The sequence below is a fragment of the Telmatherina bonti genome, assembly GCF_933228915.1.
Source record: "Telmatherina bonti genome assembly, chromosome: 1".
NCBI classification, from domain to species: Eukaryota; Metazoa; Chordata; class Actinopteri; order Atheriniformes; family Telmatherinidae; genus Telmatherina; species Telmatherina bonti.
The window spans coordinates 715,514-740,659 of record NC_136619.1 but is presented as its reverse complement, the minus strand read 5'-3'; the positions used below and the strand labels follow the sequence as shown (position 1 = coordinate 740,659).

General features: G+C 50.6%; 1 protein-coding gene across 1 annotated transcript in view; it reads right to left on the bottom strand.

Annotated features, from left to right (window-relative positions):
• Positions 1 to 25,146, bottom strand: part of tmc3 (transmembrane channel like 3) — a gene marked incomplete at its 5' end in the record, with an annotated part of 184,826 nt that overhangs the window by 40,303 nt on the left and 119,377 nt on the right. Inside the window, 2 exons of the mRNA XM_079245545.1 lie at positions 2,773 to 2,840; positions 3,364 to 3,492. Of these exons, the coding sequence (XP_079101671.1) occupies positions 2,773 to 2,840; positions 3,364 to 3,492 (197 nt within the window). The remainder of the gene's footprint in view (positions 1 to 2,772; positions 2,841 to 3,363; positions 3,493 to 25,146) is intronic.

Below are 25,146 nucleotides of genomic sequence, written 5' to 3'. Positions count from 1 at the left end.
ACGGCGGAGGGCCTTTACTCCACCCTGTAGCCGTCAGACGGCGGAGGGCCTTTACTCCACCCTGTAGCCGTCAGACGGCGGAGGGCCTTTACTCCACCCTGTAGCCGTCAGACGGCGGAGGGCCTTTACTCCACCCTGTAGCCGTCAGACGGCGGAGGGCCTTTACTCCACCCTGTAGCCGTCAGACGGCGGAGGACCTTTACTCCACCCTGTAGCCGTCAGACGGCGGAGGACCTTTACTCCACCCTGTAGCCGTCAGACGGCGGAGGGCCTTTACTCCACCCTGTAGCCGTCAGACGGCGGAGGGCCTTTACTCCACCCTGTAGCGGTCAGACAGCGGAGGACCTTTACTCCACCCTGTAGCCGTCAGACGGCGGAGGGCCTTTACTCCACCCTGTAGCCGTCAGACGGCGGAGGGCCTTTACTCCACCCTGTAGCCGTCAGACGGCGGAGGGCCTTTACTCCACCCTGTAGCGGTCAGACGGCGGAGGACCTTTACTCCACCCTGTAGCCGTCAGACGGCGGAGGACCTTTACTCCACCCTGTAGCGGTCAGACGGCGGAGGACCTTTACTCCACCCTGTAGCCGTCAGACGGCGGAGGGCCTTTACTCCACCCTGTAGCCGTCAGACGGCGGAGGGCCTTTACTCCACCCTGTAGCCGTCAGACGGCGGAGGGCCTTTACTCCACCCTGTAGCCGTCAGACGGCGGAGGGCCTTTACTCCACCCTGTAGCCGTCAGACGGCGGAGGGCCTTTACTCCACCCTGTAGCCGTCAGACGGCGGAGGGCCTTTACTCCACCCTGTAGCCGTCAGACGGCGGAAGGCCTTTACTCCACCCTGTAGCCGTCAGACGGCGGAGGGCCTTTACTCCACCCTGTAGCGGTCAGACGGCGGAGGGCCTTTACTCCACCCTGTAGCCGTCAGACGGCGGAGGGCCTTTACTCCACCCTGTAGCCGTCAGACGGCGGAGGACCTTTACTCCACCCTGTAGCCGTCAGACGGCGGAGGACCTTTACTCCACCCTGTAGCCGTCAGACGGCGGAGGGCCTTTACTCCACCCTGTAGCCGTCAGACGGCGGAGGGCCTTTACTCCACCCTGTAGCGGTCAGACGGCGGAGGACCTTTACTCCACCCTGTAGCCGTCAGACGGCGGAGGGCCTTTACTCCACCCTGTAGCCGTCAGACGGCGGAGGGCCTTTACTCCACCCTGTAGCCGTCAGACGGCGGAGGGCCTTTACTCCACCCTGTAGCGGTCAGACGGCGGAGGACCTTTACTCCACCCTGTAGCCGTCAGACGGCGGAGGACCTTTACTCCACCCTGTAGCGGTCAGACGGCGGAGGACCTTTACTCCACCCTGTAGCCGTCAGACGGCGGAGGGCCTTTACTCCACCCTGTAGCCGTCAGACGGCGGAGGGCCTTTACTCCACCCTGTAGCCGTCAGACGGCGGAGGGCCTTTACTCCACCCTGTAGCGGTCAGACGGCGGAGGGCCTTTACTCCACCCTGTAGCCGTCAGACGGCGGAGGGCCTTTACTCCACCCTGTAGCCGTCAGACGGCGGAAGGCCTTTACTCCACCCTGTAGCCGTCAGACGGCGGAGGGCCTTTACTCCACCCTGTAGCGGTCAGACGGCGGAGGGCCTTTACTCCACCCTGTAGCGGTCAGACGGCGGAGGGCCTTTACTCCACCCTGTAGCCGTCAGACGGCGGAGGGCCTTTACTCCACCCTGTAGCCGTCAGACGGCGGAGGGCCTTTACTCCACCCTGTAGCCGTCAGACGGCGGAGGGCCTTTACTCCACCCTGTAGCCGTCAGACGGCGGAGGGCCTTTACTCCACCCTGTAGCCGTCAGACGGCGGAGGGCCTTTACTCCACCCTGTAGCCGTCAGACGGCGGAGGGCCTTTACTCCACCCTGTAGCCGTCAGACGGCGGAGGACCTTTACTCCACCCTGTAGCCGTCAGACGGCGGAGGACCTTTACTCCACCCTGTAGCCGTCAGACGGCGGAGGGCCTTTACTCCACCCTGTAGCCGTCAGACGGCGGAGGGCCTTTACTCCACCCTGTAGCCGTCAGACGGCGGAGGGCCTTTACTCCACCCTGTAGCCGTCAGACGGCGGAGGGCCTTTACTCCACCCTGTAGCCGTCAGACGGCGGAGGGCCTTTACTCCACCCTGTAGCCGTCAGACGGCGGAGGGCCTTTACTCCACCCTTTAGCGGTCAGACGGACCGATACTTTCAGACTGCTGAATGCTTCTTCCTTGTGTCCTAACATCGCAAATGTCACCGTATCTTAATGTAGATGAAAACAGAACACTGCAGGCTTTTCCTGACATCATACAATCTTATTTATCTCCAGATATTTGTAATCTGACCAGAGCTACACTCCCACTCCAGCTGCGCTCCACCAGTGGAAGACGCCTCGTGTTACCATGACAACGTGGGACTAAACCAGCAGACTCTCTTCCTCTGTTGTTCCACGATGGTGGAACGACCTGCAGAGTTCTTCTATTCTATTCTATTCTATTCTATTCTATTCTACATACACCCTGAAGGAGGCAGAAGCCGATATGTTTTGGTGTTTTTATTAAAGGCTTTTTATTTTGAACCACTTTGAGTTCCTGGACCTGAATCTTTTTTTCAGTCTCTTAAAATGAAATGAATTGCTTCGTATTTTGCGATGTTTAATGTTTCTGTGGAACAGCTGGAGTCACGCTGCTGTGGAAATGTGCTGCGCAGATAAACGGGATGGGAGTCAGGTGTTACAGATACTTACCAGATCATTCCTTGGTTATAAATCAGGTGCAGGACATTCTCAGCTATTTTGAATTCTCCATATTCAGGCTGAAAAGGGACAGAAATTCAAGAATAAAATGATTCAAATTTAATAGATTTTCAACGGTCAATTTAACTGCAATAAAAGTCATCAGTAACTGCTTTTATCTCAATGTCTGGCTTTTGTTTGAAACTTGATCTTGTTCTATGGACCCATGAAAGTAAACCAGTCTGATTCTTTCACTAAAACAGGCCCACCTGTTGGGAAAGCCACCAGGACCAACAAATGTTCTTTCATGAATAATCATATTTATTTAACATATATTTATAAAATTTATCATTAATTTGGGATAAACATGAAAACTAACTCCATTATTTTTCCCAGATCTCATATGATGTCACATGACAGCAGCTTTTTGACAGAAGTGGGGAAACAACCCTCCAACATGGTCTGGACGTCTGCTTCTGTACATGTCATGTGACCATCAGACGCATACAAACTATTCATTCATCATTTCTACACATCTGTGTGGTAGCCTCTGTTGTAGCACCCATATCCACTTTGAAACGATGTTCAGTGTGAAAAACTTACGAATTTGCTCTCTAAATCCCAACAGCAACAGTCACTGAGGTATCGAACCACCAGACCTCGGATGAAGTCGATCAGCAAGATGCTGGCCACTGTGAAGATCATGTCAATGATCGAAAGCTTCAGCATCTCCTGTAAACACACCAGTGTTAGAGACAGAAACGTTTCACTACAAAATTACATTAATGTTTCCTCTACATCAAACCAATAAATAAAATCCATTTTTCTTTTTTTCAGGATGGAAACCAAACATTAATTCCTGATCTTACGGATCATGACGCGGATAAGCGGCAGAAAACGGATGAAGGGATTCCTTTTATTTCTGTTGGCTTTAATCCTCCTCAAACTCCTTTTAAATAAAAAACTGTTGCACTTTGGGGCATATATGTGATTAATTGAGATGAATTAATTACAAATCCTGTAATTACTTCGATTCATTTCTTTAATTCAGTCCAAAACCTACAGAAACATAGATCTTGATGCAGAACTGATGTGATCTTCCTATTCAACATGGAAAGATGAGAAGTTTTGTTTTCTGTAGTTTGTACAGAAATTTACATGTATGTTTTAGTATATTTAGCTTTAACACTTAACACACTTAAATCTAACATAAGACTCCATAACAGGTGTTTCCGCCAAGCCAATGAAAAGGCAATGTGGGGCAACTGGGGTTAGTTGTCACATCACAGTCCACCAGAGGGCGCAAAAAAGTTTGAATACTGGTGGTCTTCCTTGTACATGGGCGGATGTCCTGTCCTCTCTGACAGCAGGAAAACACACGGCCAGCTGTGGTGAGCGCCAGCTACAAACTGGATATGTTTCAAAATAAGTCTCTTCCAGGTAAACATCTTAACTTGTTAGAGGGTACGTTATAGTATCCTGTCATACCTCAGTTTGTATGTAGCACTGTGGCCTCATAGCAACAAGGTTGCTGGTTCAATTCTCGGCTGGGGCGATGCTTTGACAGTATGGAGTCTGCATGTTCTCCCTGTGTATGCTGGGTTCTCTCCGGGTTCTTCCCACCATCCAAAGACATGATGTCAGGCTAACTGGCTACTCTAGATTACCCCTAGGAGTGTGTCCCTGTGTGTCTCTCTGTGTGTCTCTCTGTGTGTCTCTCTGTGTGTCTCTCTGTGTGTCCCTGTGTGTGTCTCTATGTGTGTCTCTCTGTGTGTCCCTGTGTGTGTCTCTATGTGTGTCTCTATGTGTCCCTGTGTGTGTCTCTATGTGTGTCTCTGTGTGTCCCTGTGTGTGTCTCTATGTGTCCCTGTGTGTGTCTCTGTGTGTCCCTGTGTGTCTATATGTGTGTCTCTATGTGTGTCTCTATGTGTGTCCCTGTGTGTGTCTCTATGTGTGTCTCTATGTGTGTCTCTATGTGTGTCTCTCTGTGTGTCTCTATGTGTGTCTCTATGTGTGTCTCTATGTGTCCCTGTGTGTCTATATGTGTGTCTCTATGTGTGTCTCTATGTGTGTCCCTGTGTGTGTCTCTGTGTGTCTCTCTGTGTGTGTCTATATGTGTCTCTATGTGTGTCTCTGTGTGTGTCTATATGTGTCTCTATGTGTGTCTCTGTGTGTGTCTCTGTGTGTCTCTGTGTGTCTCTGTGTGTCTCTGTGTGTCCCTGTGTGTCTCTGTGTGTGTCCCTGTGTGTGTCCCTGTGTGTGTCCCTGTGTGTGTCCCTGTGTGTGTCTCTGTGTGTACCTGTGTGTCTCTGTGTGTACCTGTGTGTCTCTATGTGTGTCTGTGTGTCCCTGTGTGTCTCTGTGTGTGTCCCTGTGTGTGTCTCTATGTGTGTCTCTGTGTGTCCCTGTGTGTGTCTCTGTGTGTCCCTGTGTGTGTCTCTATGTGTGTCCCTGTGTGTCTCTATGTGTGTCTCTGTGTGTCTCTGTGTGTGTCTCTGTGTGTGTCTCTGTGTGTGTCTATATGTGTCTCTATGTGTGTCTCTGTGTGTGTCTCTATGTGTCCCTGTGTGTATCTCTGTGTGTGTCTCTGTGTGTCTCTGTGTGTGTCTCTGTGTGTCTCTATGTGTGTCTCTGTGTGTCTCTATGTGTGTCTCTGTGTGTGTCTCTGTGTGTGTCTCTATGTGTGTCTCTGTGTGTGTCTCTATGTGTACCTGTGTGTGTCTCTGTGTGTGTCTCTATGTGTGTCTCTGTGTGTGTCTCTATGTGTCTCTATGTGTCTCTGTGTGTCTCTATGTGTGTCTGTGTGTCTCTATGTGTGTCTGTGTGTCTCTATGTGTGTCTGTGTGTCTCTATGTGTGTCTCTGTGTGTGTGTCTGTGTGTCTCTGTGTGTGTCTCTGTGTGTGTCTCTGTGTGTGTCTCTGTGTGTCTCTGTGTGTCTCTGTGTGTCTCTGTGTGTGTGTCTGTGTGTCTCTGTGTGTGTCTCTGTGTGTGTCTCTGTGTGTCTCTGTGTGTCTCTGTGTGTGTCTGTGTGTCTCTGTGTGTCTCTGTGTGTCCCTGTGTGTGTCTCTATGTGTGTCTGTGTGTCTCTGTGTCTCTGTGTGTGTCTCTGTGTGTCTGTGTGTCTCTGTGTCTCTGTGTGTGTCTGTGTGTGTCTCTATGTGTGTCTCTATGTGTGTCTGTGTGTCTCTGTGTGTGTCTCTGTGTGTCTGTGTGTCTCTGTGTGTCTCTGTGTCTCTGTGTGTGTCTGTGTGTCCCTGTGTGTCTCTATGTGTGTCTGTGTGTCTCTGTGTGTCTCTATGTGTGTCTGTGTGTCTCTATGTGTCTCTATGTGTGTCTCTATGTGTGTCTGTGTGTCTCTATGTGTGTCTGTGTGTCTCTATGTGTGTCTGTGTGTCTCTGTGTGTGTCTCTGTGTCTCTGTGTGTCTCTATGTGTGTTTCTATGTGTACCTGTGTGTCTATATGTGTCCCTGTGTGTCGCTGTGTGTGTCTCTGTGTGTCTCTGTGTGTGTCTCTGTGTGTCCCTGTGTGTCTCTGTGTGTGTCTCTGTGTGTCCCTGTGTGTCTCTATGTGTGTGTCTGTGTGTGTCCCTGTGTGTCTCTATGTGTCCCTGTGTGTCCCTGTGTGTCTCTATGTGTCCCTGTGTGTCTCTGTGTGTGTCTCTATGTGTGTCCCTGTGTGTCTCTATGTGTTTTCCTGTGTGTCTCTATGTGTCCCTGTGTGTCCCTGTGTGTCTCTATGTGTCCCTGTGTGTCCCTGTGTGTCTCTGTGTGTGTCTCTTTGTGCCTCTGTGTGTGTCTCTATGTGTGTCCCTGTGTGTCTCTGTGTGTGTCCCTGTGTGTCCCTGTGTGTCTCTGTGTGCCTCTATGTGTCCCTGTGTGTCTCTATGTGTACCTGTGTGTCTCTATGTGTCCCTGTGTGTCCCTGTGTGTCTCTGTGTGTGTCCCTGTGTGTCTCTGTGTGCCTCTATGTGTCCCTGTGTGTCTCTATGTGTACCTGTGTGTCTATATGTGTCCCTGTGTGTCCCTGTGTGTGTCTCTGTGTGTCTCTGTGTGTGCCTCTGTGTGTCTCTGTGTGTCTCTATGTGTCTCTGTGTGTGTCTATGTGTGTCCCTGTGTGTCTCTATGTGTGTCTCTATGTGTGTCTCTATGTGTCTCTGTCTGTCTCTGTGTGTCCCTGTGTGTCTCTATGTGTGTCTTTATGTGTCTCTGTGTGTCCCTGTGTGTCTCTATGTGTGTCTCTGTGTGTCTCTATGTGTGTCTCTGTGTGTGTCTATGTGTGTCTCTGTGTGTCTCTGTGTGTCCCTGTGTGTCTCTATGTGTGTCTCTATGTGTCTCTGTCTGTCTCTGTGTGTCCCTGTGTGTCCCTGTGTGTGTCTCTGTGTGTCTCTGTGTGTGTCTCTGTGTGTCCCTGTGTGTCTCTGTGTGTGTCTCTGTGTGTCCCTGTGTGTCTCTATGTGTGTCCCTGTGTGTCCCTGTGTGTCTCTGTGTGTCCCTGTGTGTTCCTGTGTGTCTCTATGTGTCCCTGTGTGTCCCTGTGTGTCTCTGTGTGTGTCTCTGTGTGTCCCTGTGTGTATCTGTGTGTGTCCCTGTGTGTCTCTGTGTGTCTCTATGTGTCCCTGTGTGTCGCTATGTGTCCCTGTGTGTCCCTGTGTGTCTCTATGTGTCCCTGTGTGTCCCTGTGTGTCTCTGTGTGTGTCTCTGTGTGTCTCTGTGTGTGTCTCTATGTGTGTCCCAGTGTGTCTCTGTGTGTCCCTGTGTGTCCCTGTGTGTGTCCCTGTGTGTCTCTGTGTGTCTCTATGTGTCCCTGTGTGTCTCTATGTGTCCCTGTGTGTCCCTGTGTGTCTCTATGTGTGTCTCTGTGTGTCTCTGTGTGTCCCTGTGTGTCTCTATGTGTGTCCCTGTGTGTCCCTGTGTGTCTCTATGTGTGTCCCTGTGTGTCTCTGTGTGTCTCTGTGTGTGTCTCTGTGTGTCCCTGTGTGTGTCCCTGTGTGTCTCTGTGTGTCTCTATGTGTCCCTGTGTGTCTCTATGTGTCCCTGTGTGTCCCTGTGTGTCTCTATGTGTGTCTCTGTGTGTCTCTGTGTGTCCCTGTGTGTCTCTATGTGTGTCCCTGTGTGTCTCTGTGTGTCTCTGTGTGTGTCTGTGTGTGTCCCTGTGTGTCTCTATGTGTGTCCCTGTGTGTCTCTGTGTGTGTCCCTGTGTGTCCCTGTGTGTCTCTATGTGTGTCCTGTGTGTCTCTGTGTGTGTCCCTGTGTGTCTCTATGTGTGTCTCTGTGTGTCTCTGTGTGTGTCCCTGTGTGTCCCTGTGTGTCTCTATGTGTGTCTCTGTGTGTCTCTGTGTGTGTCTATGTGTGTCTCTATGTGTGTCTCTCTGTGTCTCTGTGTGTGTCTCTATGTGTCCCTGTGTGTCCCTGTGTGTCTCTATGTGTCCCTGTGTGTCCCTGTGCGTCTATGTGTGTCCCTGTGTGTCCCTGTGTGTGTCTCTGTGTGTCTCTGTGTGTGTCTCTGTGTGTCCCTGTGTGTCCCTGTGTGTCTCTGTGTGTCTCTGTGTGTGTCTCTGTGTGTCTCTATGTGTGTCTCTGTGTGTCTCTGTGTGTGTCTCTGTGTGTCCCTGTGTGTCTCTGTGTGTGTCCCTGTGTGTCCCTGTGTGTCTCTATGTGTGTCCCTGTGTGTCTCTATGTGTGTCCCTGTGTGTCTCTGTGTGTGTCCCTGTGTGTCTCTATGTGTGTCCCTGTGTGTCTCTGTGTGTGTCTCTGTGTGTCCCTGTGTGTCTCTATGTGTGTCCCTGTGTGTCTCTGTGTGTCTCTGTGTGTGTCCCTGTGTGTCCCTGTGTGTCTCTATGTATGTCTCTGTGTGTCTCTATGTGTGTCCCTGTGTGTCTCTGTGTGTGTCTCTGTGTGTCCCTGTGTGTCTCTATGTGTGTCCCTGTGTGTCTCTGTGTGTCTCTGTGTGTGTCCCTGTGTGTCCCTGTGTGTCTCTATGTGTGTCTCTATGTGTGTCTCTATGTGTGTCTCTATGTGTGTCCCTGTGTGTCTCTGTGTGTGTCTCTGTGTGTCTCTGTGTGTGTCTCTATGTGTGTCCCTGTGTGTCTCTGTGTGTCTCTGTGTGTCCCTGTGTGTCCCTGTGTGTCTCTATGTTTGTCCCTGTGTGTCTCTGTGTGTGTCCCTGTGTGTCTCTGTGTGTCTCTATGTGTCCCTTTGTGTCTCTATGTGTCCCTGTGTGTCCCTGTGTGTCTCTATGTGTGTCTCTGTTGGTCTCTGTGTGTCTCTGTGTGTCCCTGTGTGTCTCTATGTGTGTCTTTGTGTGTCTCTATGTGTGCCTGTGTGTCTCTATGTGTGTCCCTGTGTGTCCCTGTGTGTCCCCCTGTGTGTCCCTGTGCGTCTCTGTGTGTCCCTGTGTGTCCCTGTGTGTGTCTCTGTGTGTCTCTGTGTGTGTCTCTGTGTGTCCCTGTGTGTCCCTGTGTGTCTCTGTGTGTCTCTGTGTGTGTCTCTGTGTGTCTCTATGTGTGTCTCTGTGTCCCTGTGTGTCTCTATGTGTGTCCCTGTGTGTCTCTATGTGTGTCCCTGTGTGTCCCTGTGTGTCTCTGTGTGTGTCCCTGTGTGTCTCTATGTGTGTCCCTGTGTGTCTCTATGTGTGTCCCTGTGTGTCTCTGTGTGTGTCCCTGTGTGTCTCTATGTGTGTCCCTGTGTGTCTCTGTGTGTCTCTATGTGTGTCCCTGTGTGTCTATATGTGTGTCTCTTTGTGTCTCTGTGTGTGTCTCTGTGTGTCCCTGTGTGTCTCTATGTGTGTCCCTGTGTGTCTCTGTGTGTGTCCCTGTGTGTCTCTATGTGTGTCCCTGTGTGTCCCTGTGTGTCTCTATGTATGTCTCTGTGTGTCTCTATGTGTGTCCCTGTGTGTCCCTGTGTGTCTCTATGTATGTCTCTGTGTGTCTCTATGTGTGTCCCTGTGTGTCTCTGTGTGTCTCTGTGTGTGTCCCTGTGTGTCTCTGTGTGTGTCCCTGTGTGTCCCTGTGTGTCTCTATGTATGTCTCTGTGTGTCTCTATGTGTGTCCCTGTGTGTCTCTGTGTGTGTCCCTGTGTGTCTCTGTGTGTGTCCCTGTGTGTCTCTATGTGTGTCCCTGTGTGTCTCTGTGTGTCTCTATGTGTGTCCCTGTGTGTCTATATGTGTGTCTCTTTGTGTCTCTGTGTGTGTCTCTGTGTGTCCCTGTGTGTCTCTATGTGTGTCCCTGTGTGTCTCTGTGTGTCTCTGTGTGTGTCCCTGTGTGTCTCTATGTGTGTCCCTGTGTGTCTCTGTGTGTCTCTATGTGTGTCCCTGTGTGTCTATATGTGTGTCTCTTTGTGTCTCTGTGTGTGTCTCTGTGTGTCCCTGTGTGTCTCTATGTGTGTCCCTGTGTGTCTCTGTGTGTCTCTGTGTGTGTCCCTGTGTGTCTCTGTGTGTGTCCCTGTGTGTCCCTGTGTGTCTCTATGTATGTCTCTGTGTGTCTCTATGTGTGTCCCTGTGTGTCTCTGTGTGTCCCTGTGTGTCTCTATGTGTGTCCCTGTGTGTCTCTGTGTGTCTCTGTGTGTGTCCCTGTGTGTCTCTGTGTGTCTCTATGTGTGTCTCTATGTGTGTCTCTATGTGTGTCCCTGTGTGTCTCTGTGTGTGTCTCTGTGTGTCTCTGTGTGTGTCTCTATGTGTGTCCCTGTGTGTCTCTGTGTGTCTCTGTGTGTCCCTGTGTGTCCCTGTGTGTCTCTATGTGTGTCCCTGTGTGTCTCTGTGTGTGTCCCTGTGTGTCTCTGTGTGTCTCTATGTGTCCCTTTGTGTCTCTATGTGTCCCTGTGTGTCCCTGTGTGTCTCTATGTGTGTCTCTGTGGGTCTCTGTGTGTCTCTGTGTGTGTCCCTGTGTGTCTCTATGTGTGTCTCTGTGTGTCTCTATGTGTCCCTGTGTGTCTCTATGTGTGTCCCTGTGTGTCCCTGTGTGTCCCTCTGTGTGTCTCTGTGTGTCTCTATGTGTGTCTCTATGTGTCTCTGTGTGTCTCTGTGTGTCCCTGTGTGTCTCTATGTGTGTCTCTATGTGTGTCTCTATGTGTGTCCCTGTGTGTCTCTGTGTGTCTCTATGTGTCCCTGTGTGTCTCTATGTGTCCCTGTGTGTCTCTATGTGTCCCTGTGTGTCTCTGTGTGTCTCTATGTGTCCCTGTGTGTCTCTATGTGTGTCTCTGTGTGTCTCTATGTGTGTCTCTGTGTGTGTCTATGTGTGTCTCTGTGTGTCTCTGTGTGTCCCTGTGTGTCTCTATGTGTGTCTCTCTGTGTCTCTGTCTGTCTCTGTGTGTCCCTGTGTGTCTCTATGTGTGTCTCTATATGTCTCTGTGTGTCTCTATGTGTGTCCCTGTGTGTCTCTGTGTGTCTCTATGTGTGTTTCTATGTGTACCTGTGTGTCTATATGTGTCCCTGTGTGTCGCTGTGTGTGACTCTGTGTGTCTCTGTGTGTGTCTCTGTGTGTCCCTGTGTGTCTCTGTGTGTGTCTCTGTGTGTCCCTGTGTGTCTCTATGTGTGTGTCTGTGTGTGTCCCTGTGTGTCTCTATGTGTCCCTGTGTGTCCCTGTGTGTCTCTATGTGTCCCTGTGTGTCTCTGTGTGTGTCTCTGTGTGTCTCTGTGTGTGTCTCTATGTGTGTCCCTGTGTGTCTCTATGTGTTTTCCTGTGTGTCTCTATGTGTCCCTGTGTGTCCCTGTGTGTCTCTATGTGTCCCTGTGTGTCCCTGTGTGTCTCTGTGTGTGTCTCTTTGTGCCTCTGTGTGTGTCTCTATGTGTGTCCCTGTGTGTCTCTGTGTGTGTCCCTGTGTGTCCCTGTGTGTCTCTGTGTGCCTCTATGTGTCCCTGTGTGTCCCTGTGTGTCTCTGTGTGTCTCTGTGTGTCTCTGTGTGTCTCTGTGTGTGTCCCTGTGTGTCTCTGTGTGTCTCTATTTGTCCCTGTGTGTCCCTGTGTGTCTCTATGTGTCCCTGTGTGTCTCTATGTGTGTTTCTGTGTGTCTCTATGTGTCCCTGTGTGTCCCTGTGTGTCTCTGTGTGTCTCTGTGTGTGTCCCTGTGTGTCCCTGTGTGTGTCCTTGTGTGACTCTATGTGTGTCCCTGTGTGTCCTTGTGTGTCCCTCTGTGTGTCTCTGTGTGTCTCTATGTGTGTCTCTGTGTGTCTCTGTGTGTGTCACTGTGTGTCCCTGTGTGTCTCTATGTGTGTCCCTGTGTGTCTCTGTGTGTCTCTGTGTGTGTCACATTGTGTCCCTATGTGTGTCTCTGTGTGTCTCTGTGTGTGTCTGTGTGTGTCCCTGTGTGTCTCTATGTGTGTCCCTGTGTGTCTCTGTGTGTGTCCCTGTGTGTCCCTGTGTGTCTCTGTGTGTCTCTGTGTGTGTCCCTTTGTGTCCCTGTGTGTCTCTATGTGTGTCTCTGTGTGTCTCAATGTGTGTCTCTGTGTGTCTCTATGTGTGTCTCTCTGTGTCTCTGTGTGTGTCTCTATGTGTCCCTGTGTGTCCCTGTGTGTCTCTATGTGTCCCTGTGTGTCCCTGTGCGTCTCTGTGTGTCCCTGTGTGTCTCTGTGTGTCTCTGTGTGTGTCTCTGTGTGTCCCTGTGTGTCTCTATGTGTGTCCCTGTGTGTCCCTGTGTGTCTGTGTGTCTCTGTGTGTGTCTCTGTGTGTCTCTGTGTGTGTCTCTGTGTGTCTCTGTGTGTGTCCCTGTGTGTCCCTGTGTGTCTCTATGTGTGTCTCTGTGGGTCTCTATGTGTATCTCTGTGTGTGTCCCTGGTTGTCCCTGTGTGTCTCTATGTGTGTCTCTGTGTGTCCCTGTGTGTCTCTATGTGTGTCTCTGTGTGTCCCTGTGTGTGTCTCTATGTGTGTCTCTATGTGTCCCTGTGTGTCCCTGTGTGTCTCTATGTGTCTCTGTGTGTGTCCCTGTGTGTCTCTATGTGTCCCTGTGTGTCCCTGTGTGTCCCTGTGTGTCCCTGCATGTCCCTGTGTGTCTCTGTGTGTCTCTATGTGTGTCCCTGTGTGTCCCTGTGTGTCTCTGTGTGTCTCTATGTGTGTCCCTGTGTGTCTCTGTGTGTCTCTATGTGTCCCTTTGTGTCTCTATGTGTCCCTGTGTGTGTCCTTGTGTGACTCTATGTGTGTCCCTGTGTGTCCTTGTGTGTCCCTCTGTGTGTCTCTGTGTGTCTCTATGTGTGTCTCTGTGTGTCTCTGTGTGTGTCACTGTGTGTCCCTGTGTGTGTCCTTGTGTGACTCTATGTGTGTCCCTGTGTGTCCCTGTGTGTCTCTATGTGTGTCCCTGTGTGTCTCTGTGTGTCTCTGTGTGTCTCTGTGTGTGTCTCTATGTGTCTCTGTGTGTCCCTGTGTGTCCCTGCATGTCCCTGTGTGTCTCTATGTGTGTCCCTGTGTGTCTCTGTGTGTGTCCCTGTGTGTCTCTATGTGTCCCTGTGTGTCTCTATGTGTGTCTCTGTGTGTCTCTATGTGTCCCTGTGTGTCTCTATGTGTGTCCCTGTGTGTCCCTGTGTGTCCCTCCTTGTGTCCCTGTGTGTCCCTCTGTGTGTCTCTGTGTGTGTCTCTATGTGTGTCTCTATGTGTCTCTGTGTGTCCCTGTGTGTCTCTATGTGTGTCTCTATTTGTGTCCCTGTGTGTCCCTGTGTGTCTCTATGTGTCCCTGTGTGTCTCTATGTGTCCCTGTGTTTCTCTGTGTGTCTCTGTGTGTCTCTATGTATCCCTGTGTGTCTCTATGTGTGTCTCTATGTGTCTCTGTCTGTCTCTGTGTGTCCCTGTGTGTCTCTATGTGTGTCTTTATTTGTCTCTGTGTGTCCCTGTGTGTCTCTATGTGTGTGCCTGTGTGTCTCTGTGTGTCTCTGTGTGTGTCCCTGTGTGTCTCTGTGTGTCTCTATGTGTCCCTGTGTGTCCCTGTGTGTCTCTATGTGTCCCTGTGTGTCTCTATGTGTGTCTCTGTGTGTCTCTATGTGTCCCTGTGTGTCTCTATGTGTGTCTCTGTGTGTCTCTGTGTGTGTCTCTGTGTGTCCCTGTGTGTTTCTATGTGTGTCCCTGTGTGTCCCTGTGTGTCTCTATGTGTGTCCCTGTGTGTCTCTGTTTGTCTCTGTGTGTGTCCCTGTGTGTCCCTGGGTGTGTCCCTGTGTGACTATTTGTGTGTCCCTGTGTGTCCTTGTGTGTCCCTCTGTGTGTCTCTGTGTGTCTCTATGTGTGTCTCTGTGTGTCTCTGTGTGTCTCTTTGTGTGTCCCTGTGTGTCCTTGTGTGTCCCTGTGTGTCTCTGTGTGTCTCTGTGTGTGTCACATTGTGTCTCTGTGTGTCTCTGTGTGTGTCACTGTGTGTCCCTGTGTGTCTCTATGTGTGTCTCTATGTGTGTCCTGTGTGTCTCTGTGTGTGTCCCTGTGTGTCTCTGTGTGTCTCTGTGTGTGTCCCTGTGTGTCCCTGTGTGTCTCTATGTGTGTCTCTGTGTGTCTCAATGTGTGTCTCTGTGTGTCTCTATGTGTGTCTCTCTGTGTCTCTGTGTGTGTCTCTATGTGTCCCTGTGTGTCCCTGTGTGTCTCTATGTGTCCCTGTGTGTCCCTGTGCGTCTCTGTGTGTCCCTGTGTGTCTCTATGTGTGTCTCTGTGTGTCTCTGTGTGTGTCTCTGTGTGTCCCTGTGTGTCTCTATGTGTGTCCCTGTGTGTCTCTGTGTGTCTCTGTGTGTGTCCCTGTGTGTCTCTGTGTGTGTCCCTGTGTGTCCCTGTGTGTCTCTATGTGTGTCTCTATGTGTGTCTCTGTGTGTCTCTGTGTGTCTCTATGTGTCCCTGTGTGTCTCTATGTGTCCCTGTGTGTCTCTATGTGTCCCTGTGTGTCTCTGTGTGTCTCTATGTGTCCCTGTGTGTCTCTATGTGTCCCTGTGTGTCTCTATGTGTGTCTCTGTGTGTCTCTATGTGTGTCTATGTGTGTGTCTATGTGTGTCTCTGTGTGTCTATGTGTGTCCCTGTGTGTCTCTATGTGTGTCTCTATGTGTCTCTGTCTGACTCTGTGTGTCTCTATGTGTGTCTCTATGTGTCTCTGTGTGTCTCTATGTGTGTCTCTGTGTGTCTCTATGTGTGTTTCTATGTGTACCTGTGTGTCTATATGTGTCCCTGTGTGTCCCTGTGTGTGTCTCTGTGTGTCTCTGTGTGTCCCTGTGTGTCTCTATGTGTCCCTGTGTGTCCCTGTGTGTCTCTGTGTGTGTCTCTGTGTGTCTCTGTGTGTGTCTCTATGTGTGTCCCAGTGTGTCTCTGTGTGTCCCTGTGTGTCCCTGTGTGTGTCCCTGTGTGTCTCTGTGTGTCTCTATGTGTCCCTGTGTGTCTCTATGTGTCCCTGTGTGTCCCTGTGTGTCTCTATGTGTGTCCCTGTGTGTCTCTGTGTGTCTCTATGTGTGTCCCTGTGTGTCTATATGTGTGTCTCTTTGTGTCTCTGTGTGTGTCTCTGTGTGTCCCTGTGTGTCTCTATGTGTGTCCCTGTGTGTCTCTGTGTGTCTCTGTGTGTGTTCCTGTGTGTCTCTGTGTGTGTCCCTGTGTGTCCCTGTGTGTCTCTATGTATGTCTCTGTGTGTCTCTATGTGTGTCCCTGTGTGTCTCTGTGTGTCCCTGTGTGTCTCTATGTGTGTCCCTGTGTGTCTCTGTGTGTCCCTGTGTGTCTCTATGTGTGTCCCTGTGTGTCTCTGTGTGTCTCTGTGTGTGTCCCTGTGTGTCTCTGTGTGTCTCTATGTGTGTCTCTATGTGTGTCTCTATGTGTGTCCCTGTGTGTCTCTGTGTGTGTCTCTGTGTGTCTCTGTGTGTGTCTCTATGTGTGTCCCTGTGTGTCTCTGTGTGTCTCTGTGTGTCCCTGTGTGTCCCTGTGTGTCTCTATGTGTGTCCCTGTGTGTCTCTGTGTGTGTCCCTGTGTGTCTCTGTGTGTCTCTATGTGTCCCTTTGTGTCTCTATGTGTCCCTGTGTGTCCCTGTGTGTCTCTATGTGTGTCTCTGTGGGTCTCTGTGTGTCTCTGTGTTTGTCCCTGTGTGTCTCTATGTGTGTCTCTGTGTGTCTCTATGTGTCCCTGTGTGTCTCTATGTGTGTCCCTGTGTGTCCCTGTGTGTCCCTCTGTGTGTCTCTGTGTGTCTCTATGTGTGTCTCTATGTGTCTCTGTGTGTCTCTGTGTGTCCCTGTGTGTCTCTATGTGTGTCTCTATGTGTGTCTCTATGTGTGTCCCTGTGTGTCTCTGTGTGTCTCTATGTGTCCCTGTGTGTCTCTATGTGTCCCTGTGTGTCTCTATGTGTCCCTGTGTGTCTCTGTGTGTCTCTATGTGTCCCTGTGTGTCTCTATGTGTGTCTCTGTGTGTCTCTATGTGTGTCTCTGTGTGTGTCTATGTGTGTCTCTGTGTGTCTCTGTGTGTCCCTGTGTGTCTCTATGTGTGTCTCTCTGTGTCTCTGTCTGTCTCTGTGTGTCCCTGTGTGTCTCTATGTGTGTCTCTATATGTCTCTGTGTGTCTCTATGTGTGTCCCTGTGTGTCTCTGTGTGTCTCTATGTGTGTTTCTATGTGTACCTGTGTGTCTATATGTGTCCCTGTGTGTCGCTGTGTGTGTCTCTGTGTGTCTCTGTGTGTGTCTCTGTGTGTCCCTGTGTGTCTCTGTGTGTGTCTCTGTGTGTCCCTGTGTGTCTCTATGTGTGTGTCTGTGTGTGTCCCTGTGTGTCTCTATGTGTCCCTGTGTGTCCCTGTGTGTCTCTATGTGTCCCTGTGTGTCTCTGTGTGTGTCTCTGTGTGTCTCTGTGTGTGTCTCTATGTGTGTCCCTGTGTGTCTCTATGTGTTTTCCTGTGTGTCTCTATGTGTCCCTGTGTGTCCCTGTGTGTCTCTATGTGTCCCTGTGTGTCCCTGTGTGTCTCTGTGTGTGTCTCTTTGTGCCTCTGTGTGTGTCTCTATGTGTGTCCCTGTGTGTCTCTGTGTGTGTCCCTGTGTGTCCCTGTGTGTCTCTGTGTGCCTCTATGTGTCCCTGTGTGTCCCTGTGTGTCTCTGTGTGTCTCTGTGTGTCTCTGTGTGTCTCTGTGTGTGTCCCTGTGTGTCTCTGTGTGTCTCTATTTGTCCCTGTGTGTCCCTGTGTGTCTCTATGTGTCCCTGTGTGTCTCTATGTGTGTTTCTGTGTGTCTCTATGTGTCCCTGTGTGTCCCTGTGTGTCCCTGTGTGTCTCTGTGTGTGTCCCTGTGTGTCCCTGTGTGTGTCCTTGTGTGACTCTATGTGTGTCCCTGTGTGTCCTTGTGTGTCCCTCTGTGTGTCTCTGTGTGTCTCTATGTGTGTCTCTGTGTGTCTCTGTGTGTGTCACTGTGTGTCCCTGTGTGTCTCTATGTGTGTCCCTGTGTGTCTCTGTGTGTCTCTGTGTGTGTCACATTGTGTCCCTATGTGTGTCTCTGTGTGTCTCTGTGTGTGTCTGTGTGTGTCCCTGTGTGTCTCTATGTGTGTCCCTGTGTGTCTCTGTGTGTGTCCCTGTGTGTCCCTGTGTGTCTCTGTGTGTCTCTGTGTGTGTCCCTTTGTGTCCCTGTGTGTCTCTATGTGTGTCTCTGTGTGTCTCAATGTGTGTCTCAATGTGTGTCTCTGTGTGTGTCTCTATGTGTCCCTGTGTGTCCCTGTGTGTCTCTATGTGTCCCTGTGTGTCCCTGTGCGTCTCTGTGTGTCCCTGTGTGTCTCTGTGTGTCTCTGTGTGTGTCTCTGTGTGTCCCTGTGTGTCTCTATGTGTGTCCCTGTGTGTCCCTGTGTGTCTCTGTGTGTCTCTGTGTGTGTCTCTGTGTGTCTCTGTGTGTGTCTCTGTGTGTCTCTGTGTGTGTCTGTGTGTGTCCCTGTGTGTCTCTATGTGTGTCCCTGTGTGTCTCTGTGTGTGTCCCTGTGTGTCCCTGTGTGTCTCTGTGTGTCTCTGTGTGTGTCCCTTTGTGTCCCTGTGTGTCTCTATGTGTGTCTCTGTGTGTCTCAATGTGTGTCTCAATGTGTGTCTCTGTGTGTGTCTCTATGTGTCCCTGTGTGTCCCTGTGTGTCTCTATGTGTCCCTGTGTGTCCCTGTGCGTCTCTGTGTGTCCCTGTGTGTCTCTGTGTGTCTCTGTGTGTGTCTCTGTGTGTCCCTGTGTGTCTCTATGTGTGTCCCTGTGTGTCCCTGTGTGTCTCTGTGTGTCTCTGTGTGTGTCTCTGTGTGTCTCTGTGTGTGTCTCTGTGTGTCTCTGTGTGTGTCCCTGTGTGTCCCTGTGTGTCTCTATGTGTGTCTCTGTGGGTCTCTATGTGTATCTCTGTGTGTGTCCCTGGTTGTCCCTGTGTGTCTCTATGTGTGTCTCTGTGTGTCCCTGTGTGTTCTCTATGTGTGTCTCTGTGTGTCCCTGTGTGTGTGTCTCTATGTGTGTCTCTATGTGTCCCTGTGTGTCCCTGTGTGTCTCTATGTGTCTCTGTGTGTGTCCCTGTGTGTCTCTATGTGTCCCTGTGTGTCCCTGTGTGTCCCTGTGTGTCCCTGCATGTCCCTGTGTGTCTCTGTGTGTCTCTATGTGTGTCCCTGTGTGTCTCTGTGTGTCTCTGTGTGTCTCTGTGTGTGTCTCTATGTGTCTCTGTGTGTCCCTGTGTGTCCCTGCATGTCCCTGTGTGTCTCTATGTGTGTCCCTGTGTGTCTCTGTGTGTGTCCCTGTGTGTCTCTATGTGTCCCTGTGTGTCTCTATGTGTGTCTCTGTGTGTCTCTATGTGTCCCTGTGTGTCTCTATGTGTGTCCCTGTGTGTCCCTGTGTGTCCCTCCTTGTGTCCCTGTGTGTCCCTCTGTGTGTCTCTGTGTGTGTCTCTATGTGTGTCTCTATGTGTCTCTGTGTGTCCCTGTGTGTCTCTATGTGTGTCTCTATTTGTGTCCCTGTGTGTCCCTGTGTGTCTCTATGTGTCCCTGTGTGTCTCTATGTGTCCCTGTGTTTCTCTGTGTGTCTCTGTGTGTCTCTATGTATCCCTGTGTGTCTCTATGTGTGTCTCTGTGTGTCTCTGTGTTTGTCTGTGTGTGTCCCTGTGTGTCTCTATGTGTGTCTCTATGTGTGTCTCTATGTGTCTCTGTCTGTCTCTGTGTGTCCCTGTGTGTCTCTATGTGTGTCTTTATTTGTCTCTGTGTGTCCCTGTGTGTCTCTATGTGTGTGCCTGTGTGTCTCTGTGTGTCTCTGTGTGTGTCCCTGTGTGTCTCTGTGTGTCTCTATGTGTCCCTGTGTGTCCCTGTGTGTCTTTATGTGTCCCTGTGTGTCTCTATGTGTGTCTCTGTGTGTCTCTATGTGTCCCTGTGTGTCTCTATGTGTGTCTCTGTGTGTCTCTGTGTGTGTCTCTGTGTGTCCCTGTGTGTTTCTATGTGTGTCCCTGTGTGTCCCTGTGTGTCTCTATGTGTGTCCCTGTGTGTCTCTGTTTGTCTCTGTGTGTGTCCCTGTGTGTCCCTGGGTGTGTCCCTGTGTGACTCTTTGTGTGTCCCTGTGTGTCCTTGTGTGTCCCTCTGTGTGTCTCTGTGTGTCTCTATGTGTGTCTCTGTGTGTCTCTGTGTGTCTCTTTGTGTGTCCCTGTGTGTCCTTGTGTGTCCCTGTGTGTCTCTGTGTGTCTCTGTGTGTGTCCCTTTGTGTCCCTGTGTGTCTCTATGTGTGTCTCTGTGTGTCTCAATGTGTGTCTCTGTGTGTCTCTATGTGTGTCTCTCTGTGTCTCTGTGTGTGTCTCTATGTGTCCCTGTGTGTCCCTGTGTGTCTCTATGTGTCCCTGTGTGTCCCTGTGCGTCTCTGTGTGTCCCTGTGTGTCTCTGTGTGTCTCTGTGTGTGTCTCTGTGTGTCCCTGTGTGTCTCTATGTGTGTCCCTGTGTGTCCCTGTGTGTCTCTGTGTGTCTCTGTGTGTGTCTCTGTGTGTCTCTGTGTGTGTCTCTGTGTGTCTCTGTGTGTGTCCCTGTGTGTCCCTGTGTGTCTCTATGTGTGTCTCTGTGGGTCTCTATGTGTATCTCTGTGTGTGTCCCTGGTTGTCCCTGTGTGTCTCTATGTGTGTCTCTGTGTGTCCCTGTGTGTTCTCTATGTGTGTCTCTGTGTGTCCCTGTGTGTGTGTCTCTATGTGTGTCTCTATGTGTCCCTGTGTGTCCCTGTGTGTCTCTATGTGTCTCTGTGTGTGTCCCTGTGTGTCTCTATGTGTCCCTGTGTGTCCCTGTGTGTCCCTGTGTGTCCCTGCATGTCCCTGTGTGTCTCTGTGTGTCTCTATGTGTGTCCCTGTGTGTCTCTGTGTGTCTCTGTGTGTCTCTGTGTGTGTCTCTATGTGTCTCTGTGTGTCCCTGTGTGTCCCTGCATGTCCCTGTGTGTCTCTATGTGTGTCCCTGTGTGTCTCTGTGTGTGTCCCTGTGTGTCTCTATGTGTCCCTGTGTGTCTCTATGTGTGTCTCTGTGTGTCTCTATGTGTCCCTGTGTGTCTCTATGTGTGTCCATGTGTGTCCCTGTGTGTCCCTCCTTGTGTCCCTGTGTGTCCCTCTGTGTGTCTCTGTGTGTGTCTCTATGTGTGTCTCTATGTGTCTCTGTGTGTCCCTGTGTGTCTCTATGTGTGTCTCTATTTGTGTCCCTGTGTGTCCCTGTGTGTCTCTATGTGTCCCTGTGTGTCTCTATGTGTCCCTGTGTTTCTCTGTGTGTCTCTGTGTGTCTCTATGTATCCCTGTGTGTCTCTATGTGTGTCTCTGTGTGTCTCTGTGTTTGTCTGTGTGTGTCCCTGTGTGTCTCTATGTGTGTCTCTATGTGTGTCTCTATGTGTCTCTGTCTGTCTCTGTGTGTCCCTGTGTGTCTCTATGTGTGTCTTTATTTGTCTCTGTGTGTCCCTGTGTGTCTCTATGTATGTGCCTGTGTGTCTCTGTGTGTCTCTGTGTGTGTCCCTGTGTGTCTCTGTGTGTCTCTATGTGTCCCTGTGTGTCCCTGTGTGTCTTTATGTGTCCCTGTGTGTCTCTATGTGTGTCTCTGTGTGTCTCTATGTGTCCCTGTGTGTCTCTATGTGTGTCTCTGTGTGTCTCTGTGTGTGTCTCTGTGTGTCCCTGTGTGTTTCTATGTGTGTCCCTGTGTGTCCCTGTGTGTCTCTATGTGTGTCCCTGTGTGTCTCTGTTTGTCTCTGTGTGTGTCCCTGTGTGTCCCTGGGTGTGTCCCTGTGTGACTCTTTGTGTGTCCCTGTGTGTCCTTGTGTGTCCCTCTGTGTGTCTCTGTGTGTCTCTATGTGTGTCTCTGTGTGTCTCTGTGTGTCTCTTTGTGTGTCCCTGTGTGTCCTTGTGTGTCCCTGTGTGTCTCTGTGTGTCTCTGTGTGTGTCACATTGTGTCTCTGTGTGTCTCTGTGTGTGTCACTGTGTGTCCCTGTGTGTCTCTATGTGTGTCTCTATGTGTGTCCTGTGTGTCTCTGTGTGTGTCCCTGTGTGTCTCTGTGTGTCTCTGTGTGTGTCCCTGTGTGTCCCTGTGTGTCTCTATGTGTGTCTCTGTGTGTCTCAATGTGTGTCTCTGTGTGTCTCTATGTGTGTCTCTCTGTGTCTCTGTGTGTGTCTCTATGTGTCCCTGTGTGTCCCTGTGTGTCTCTATGTGTCCCTGTGTGTCCCTGTGCGTCTCTGTGTGTCCCTGTGTGTCTCTATGTGTGTCTCTGTGTGTCTCTGTGTGTGTCTCTGTGTGTCCCTGTGTGTCTCTATGTGTGTCCCTGTGTGTCTCTGTGTGTCTCTGTGTGTGTCCCTGTGTGTCTCTGTGTGTGTCCCTGTGTGTCCCTGTGTGTCTCTATGTGTGTCTCTATGTGTGTCTCTGTGTGTCTCTGTGTGTCTCTATGTGTCCCTGTGTGTCTCTATGTGTCCCTGTGTGTCTCTATGTGTCCCTGTGTGTCTCTGTGTGTCTCTATGTGTCCCTGTGTGTCTCTATGTGTCCCTGTGTGTCTCTATGTGTGTCTCTGTGTGTCTCTATGTGTGTCTATGTGTGTGTCTATGTGTGTCTCTGTGTGTCTATGTGTGTCCCTGTGTGTCTCTATGTGTGTCTCTATGTGTCTCTGTCTGACTCTGTGTGTCTCTATGTGTGTCTCTATGTGTCTCTGTGTGTCTCTATGTGTGTCTCTGTGTGTCTCTATGTGTGTTTCTATGTGTACCTGTGTGTCTATATGTGTCCCTGTGTGTCCCTGTGTGTGTCTCTGTGTGTCTCTGTGTGTCCCTGTGTGTCTCTATGTGTCCCTGTGTGTCCCTGTGTGTCTCTGTGTGTGTCTCTTTGTGTCTCTGTGTGTGTCTCTATGTGTGTCCCTGTGTGTCTCTGTGTGTGTCCCTGTGTGTCCCTGTGTGTGTCCCTGTGTGTCTCTGTGTGCCTCTATGTGTCCCTGTGTGTCTCTATGTGTACCTGTGTGTCTATATGTGTCCCTGTGTGTCCCTGTGTGTGTCTCTGTGTGTCTCTGTGTGTCTCTATGTGTCCCTGTGTGTCTCTGTGTGTCCCTGTGTGTCTCTATGTGTCCCTGTGTGTCCCTGTGTGTCTCTGTGTGTCTCTATGTGTGTCCTGTGTGTCTCTGTGTGTGTCCCTGTGTGTCTCTGTGTGTCTCTGTGTGTCCCTGTGTGTCTCTATGTGTCCCTGTGTGTCTCTATGTGTCCCTGTGTGTCCCTGTGTGTCTCTGTGTGTCTCTATGTGTGTCCTGTGTGTCTCTGTGTGTCTCTGTGTGTGTCCCTGTGTGTCCCTGTGTGTCTCTGTGTGTCTCTATGTGTCCCTGTGTGTCCCTGTGTGTCTCTATGTGTCCCTGTGTGTCTCTATGTGTGTCTCTGTGTGTCTCTATGTGTCCCTGTGTGTCTCTATGTGTGTCTCTGTGTGTCTCTGTGTGTGTCTCTGTGTGTCCCTGTGTGTCTCTATGTGTGTCCCTGTGTGTCCCTGTGTGTCTCTATGTGTGTCCCTGTGTGTCTCTGTGTGTCTCTGTGTGTGTCCTTGTGTGTCCCTGTGTGTGTCCCTGTGTGACTCTATGTGTGTCGCTGTGTGTCCCTCTGTGTGTCTCTGTGTGTCTCTATGTGTGTCTCTGTGTGTCCCTGTGTGTCCCTGTGTGTCTCTATGTGTGTCTCTGTGTGTCTCTATGTGTGTCCCTGTGTGTCTCTATGTGTGTCTCTGTGTGTCTCTATGTGTGTCCCTGTGTGTCCCTGTGTGTCTCTATGTGTGTCCCTGTGTGTCTCTGTGTATGTCCCTGTGTGTCTCTGTGTGTCTCTGTGTGTCTCTATGTGTCCCTGTGTGTCTCTATGTGTCCCTGTGTGTGTCTCTGTGTGTCTCTGTGTGTCCCTGTGTGTCTCTGTGTGTCTCTGTGTGTGTCTCTGTGTGTCCCTGTGTGTCTCTATGTGTGTCTCTATGTGTGTCTCTGTGTGTGTCTCTATGTGTCTCTGTGTGTGTCCCTGTGTGTCCCTGTGTGTCTCTATGTGTGTCCCTGTGTGTCCCTGTGTGTGTCCCTGTGTGTCTCTGTGTGTCTCTATGTGTCCCTGTGTGTCTCTATGTGTCCCTGTGTGTCCCTGTGTGTGTCTCTGTGTGTCTCTATGTGTGTCTCTATGTGTCTCTGTGTGTCTCTGTGTGTCCCTGTGTGTCTCTATGTGTGTCTCTATGTGTGTCCCTGTGTGTCTCTGTGTGTCTCTATGTGTCCCTGTGTGTCTCTATGTGTCCCTGTGTGTCGCTGTGTGTCTCTATGTGTGTCTCTGTGTGTCTCAATGTGTGTCTCTATGTGTTTCTCTATGTGTGTCCCTGTGTGTCTCTGTGTGTCTCTGTGTGTCCCTGTGTGTCTCTATGTGTCTCTGTGTGTCCCTGTGTGTCTCTATGTGTCTCTATGTGTCCCTGTGTGTCCCTGTGTGTCCCTGTGTGTCTCTATGTGTCCCTGTGTGTCTCTATGTGTGTCTATGTGTGTCTCTGTGTGTCCCTGTGTGTCTCTATGTGTGTCCCTGTGTGTCCCTGTGTGTCCCTCTGTGTCCCTCTGTATGTCTCTGTGTGTCTCTATGTGTGTCTCTATGTGTCTATGTGTGTCTCTGTGTGTCCCTGTGTGTCTCTATGTGTGTCTCTATGTGTGTCTCTGTGTGTCCCTGTGTGTCTCTATGTGTGTCTCTATGTGTGTCTCTGTGTGTCTCTGTGTGTCCCTGTGTGTCCCTGTGTGTCTCTATGTGTGTCTCTGTGTGTCTCTATGTGTGTCCCTGTGTGTCTCTATGTGTGTCTCTGTGTGTCTCTATGTGTGTCCCTGTGTGTCCCTGTGTGTCTCTATGTGTGTCCCTGTGTGTCTCTGTGTGTGTCTATGTGTGTTTCTGTGTGTCTCTATGTGTCCCTGTGTGTCCCTGGGTGTCTCTATGTGTGTCTCTGTGTGTCTCTGTGTGTGTCCCTGTGTGTCTCTGTGTGTCTCTATGTGTCCCTGTGTGTCCCTGTGTGTCTCTATGTGTCCCTGTGTGTCTCTATGTGTGTCTCTGTGTGTCTCTGTGTGTCTCTATGTGTCCCTGTGTGTCTCTATGTGTGTCTCTGTGTGTCTCTATGTGTGTCCCTGTGTGTCTCTGTGTGTCTCTGTGTGTGTCTCTCTGTGTGTCCCTGTGTGTCTCTGTGTGTCTCTGTGTGTCCCTGTGTGTCTCTATGTGTGTCCCTGTGTGTCTCTGTGTGTGTCCCTGTGTGTCTCTGTGTGTCTCTGTGTGTCTCTATGTGTCCCTGTGTGTCCCTCTGTGTCTCTATGTGTCCCTGTGGGTCTCTATGTGTGTCTCCGTGTGTCTCTGTGTGTCTCTATTTGTCCCTGTGTGTCTCTATGTGTGTCTCTGTGTGTCTCTGTGTGTGTCTCTGTGTGTCTCTATGTGTGTCTCTATGTGTGTCTCTGTGTGTCTCTGTGTGTGTCTCTATGTGTCTCTGTGTGTGTCTCTGTGTGTGTCCCTGTGTGTCCCTGTGTGTCTCTATGTGTGTCCCTGTGTGTCTCTGTGTGTGTCCCTGTGTGTCTCTGTGTGTCTCTGTGTGTCTCTATGTGTCCCTGTGTGTCCCTGTGTGTCTCTATGTGTGCCTGTGTGTCTCTATGTGTGTCTCTGTGTGTCTCTATGTGTGTCTCTGTTTGTCTCTGTGTGTTTCCCTGTGTGTCTCTGTGTGTGTCCCTGTGTGTCTCTATGTGTGTCTCTGTGTGTCCCTGTGTGTTTCTATGTGTGTCTCTATGTGTCTCTGTCTGTCTCTGTGTGTCCCTGTGTGTCTCTATGTGTGTCTCTATGTGTGTCTCTATGTGTCTCTGTGTGTCTCTGTGTGTCTCTATGTGTCCCTGTGTGTCTCAATGTGTCCCTGTGTGTCCCTGGGTATCTCTATGTGTGTCTCTGTGTGTCTCTGTGTGTGTCTCTGTGTGTCCCTGTGTGTCTCTATGTGTGTCCCTGTGTGTCCCTGTGTGTCCCTCCTTGTGTCCCTGTGTGTCCCTCTGTGTGTCTCTGTGTGTGTCT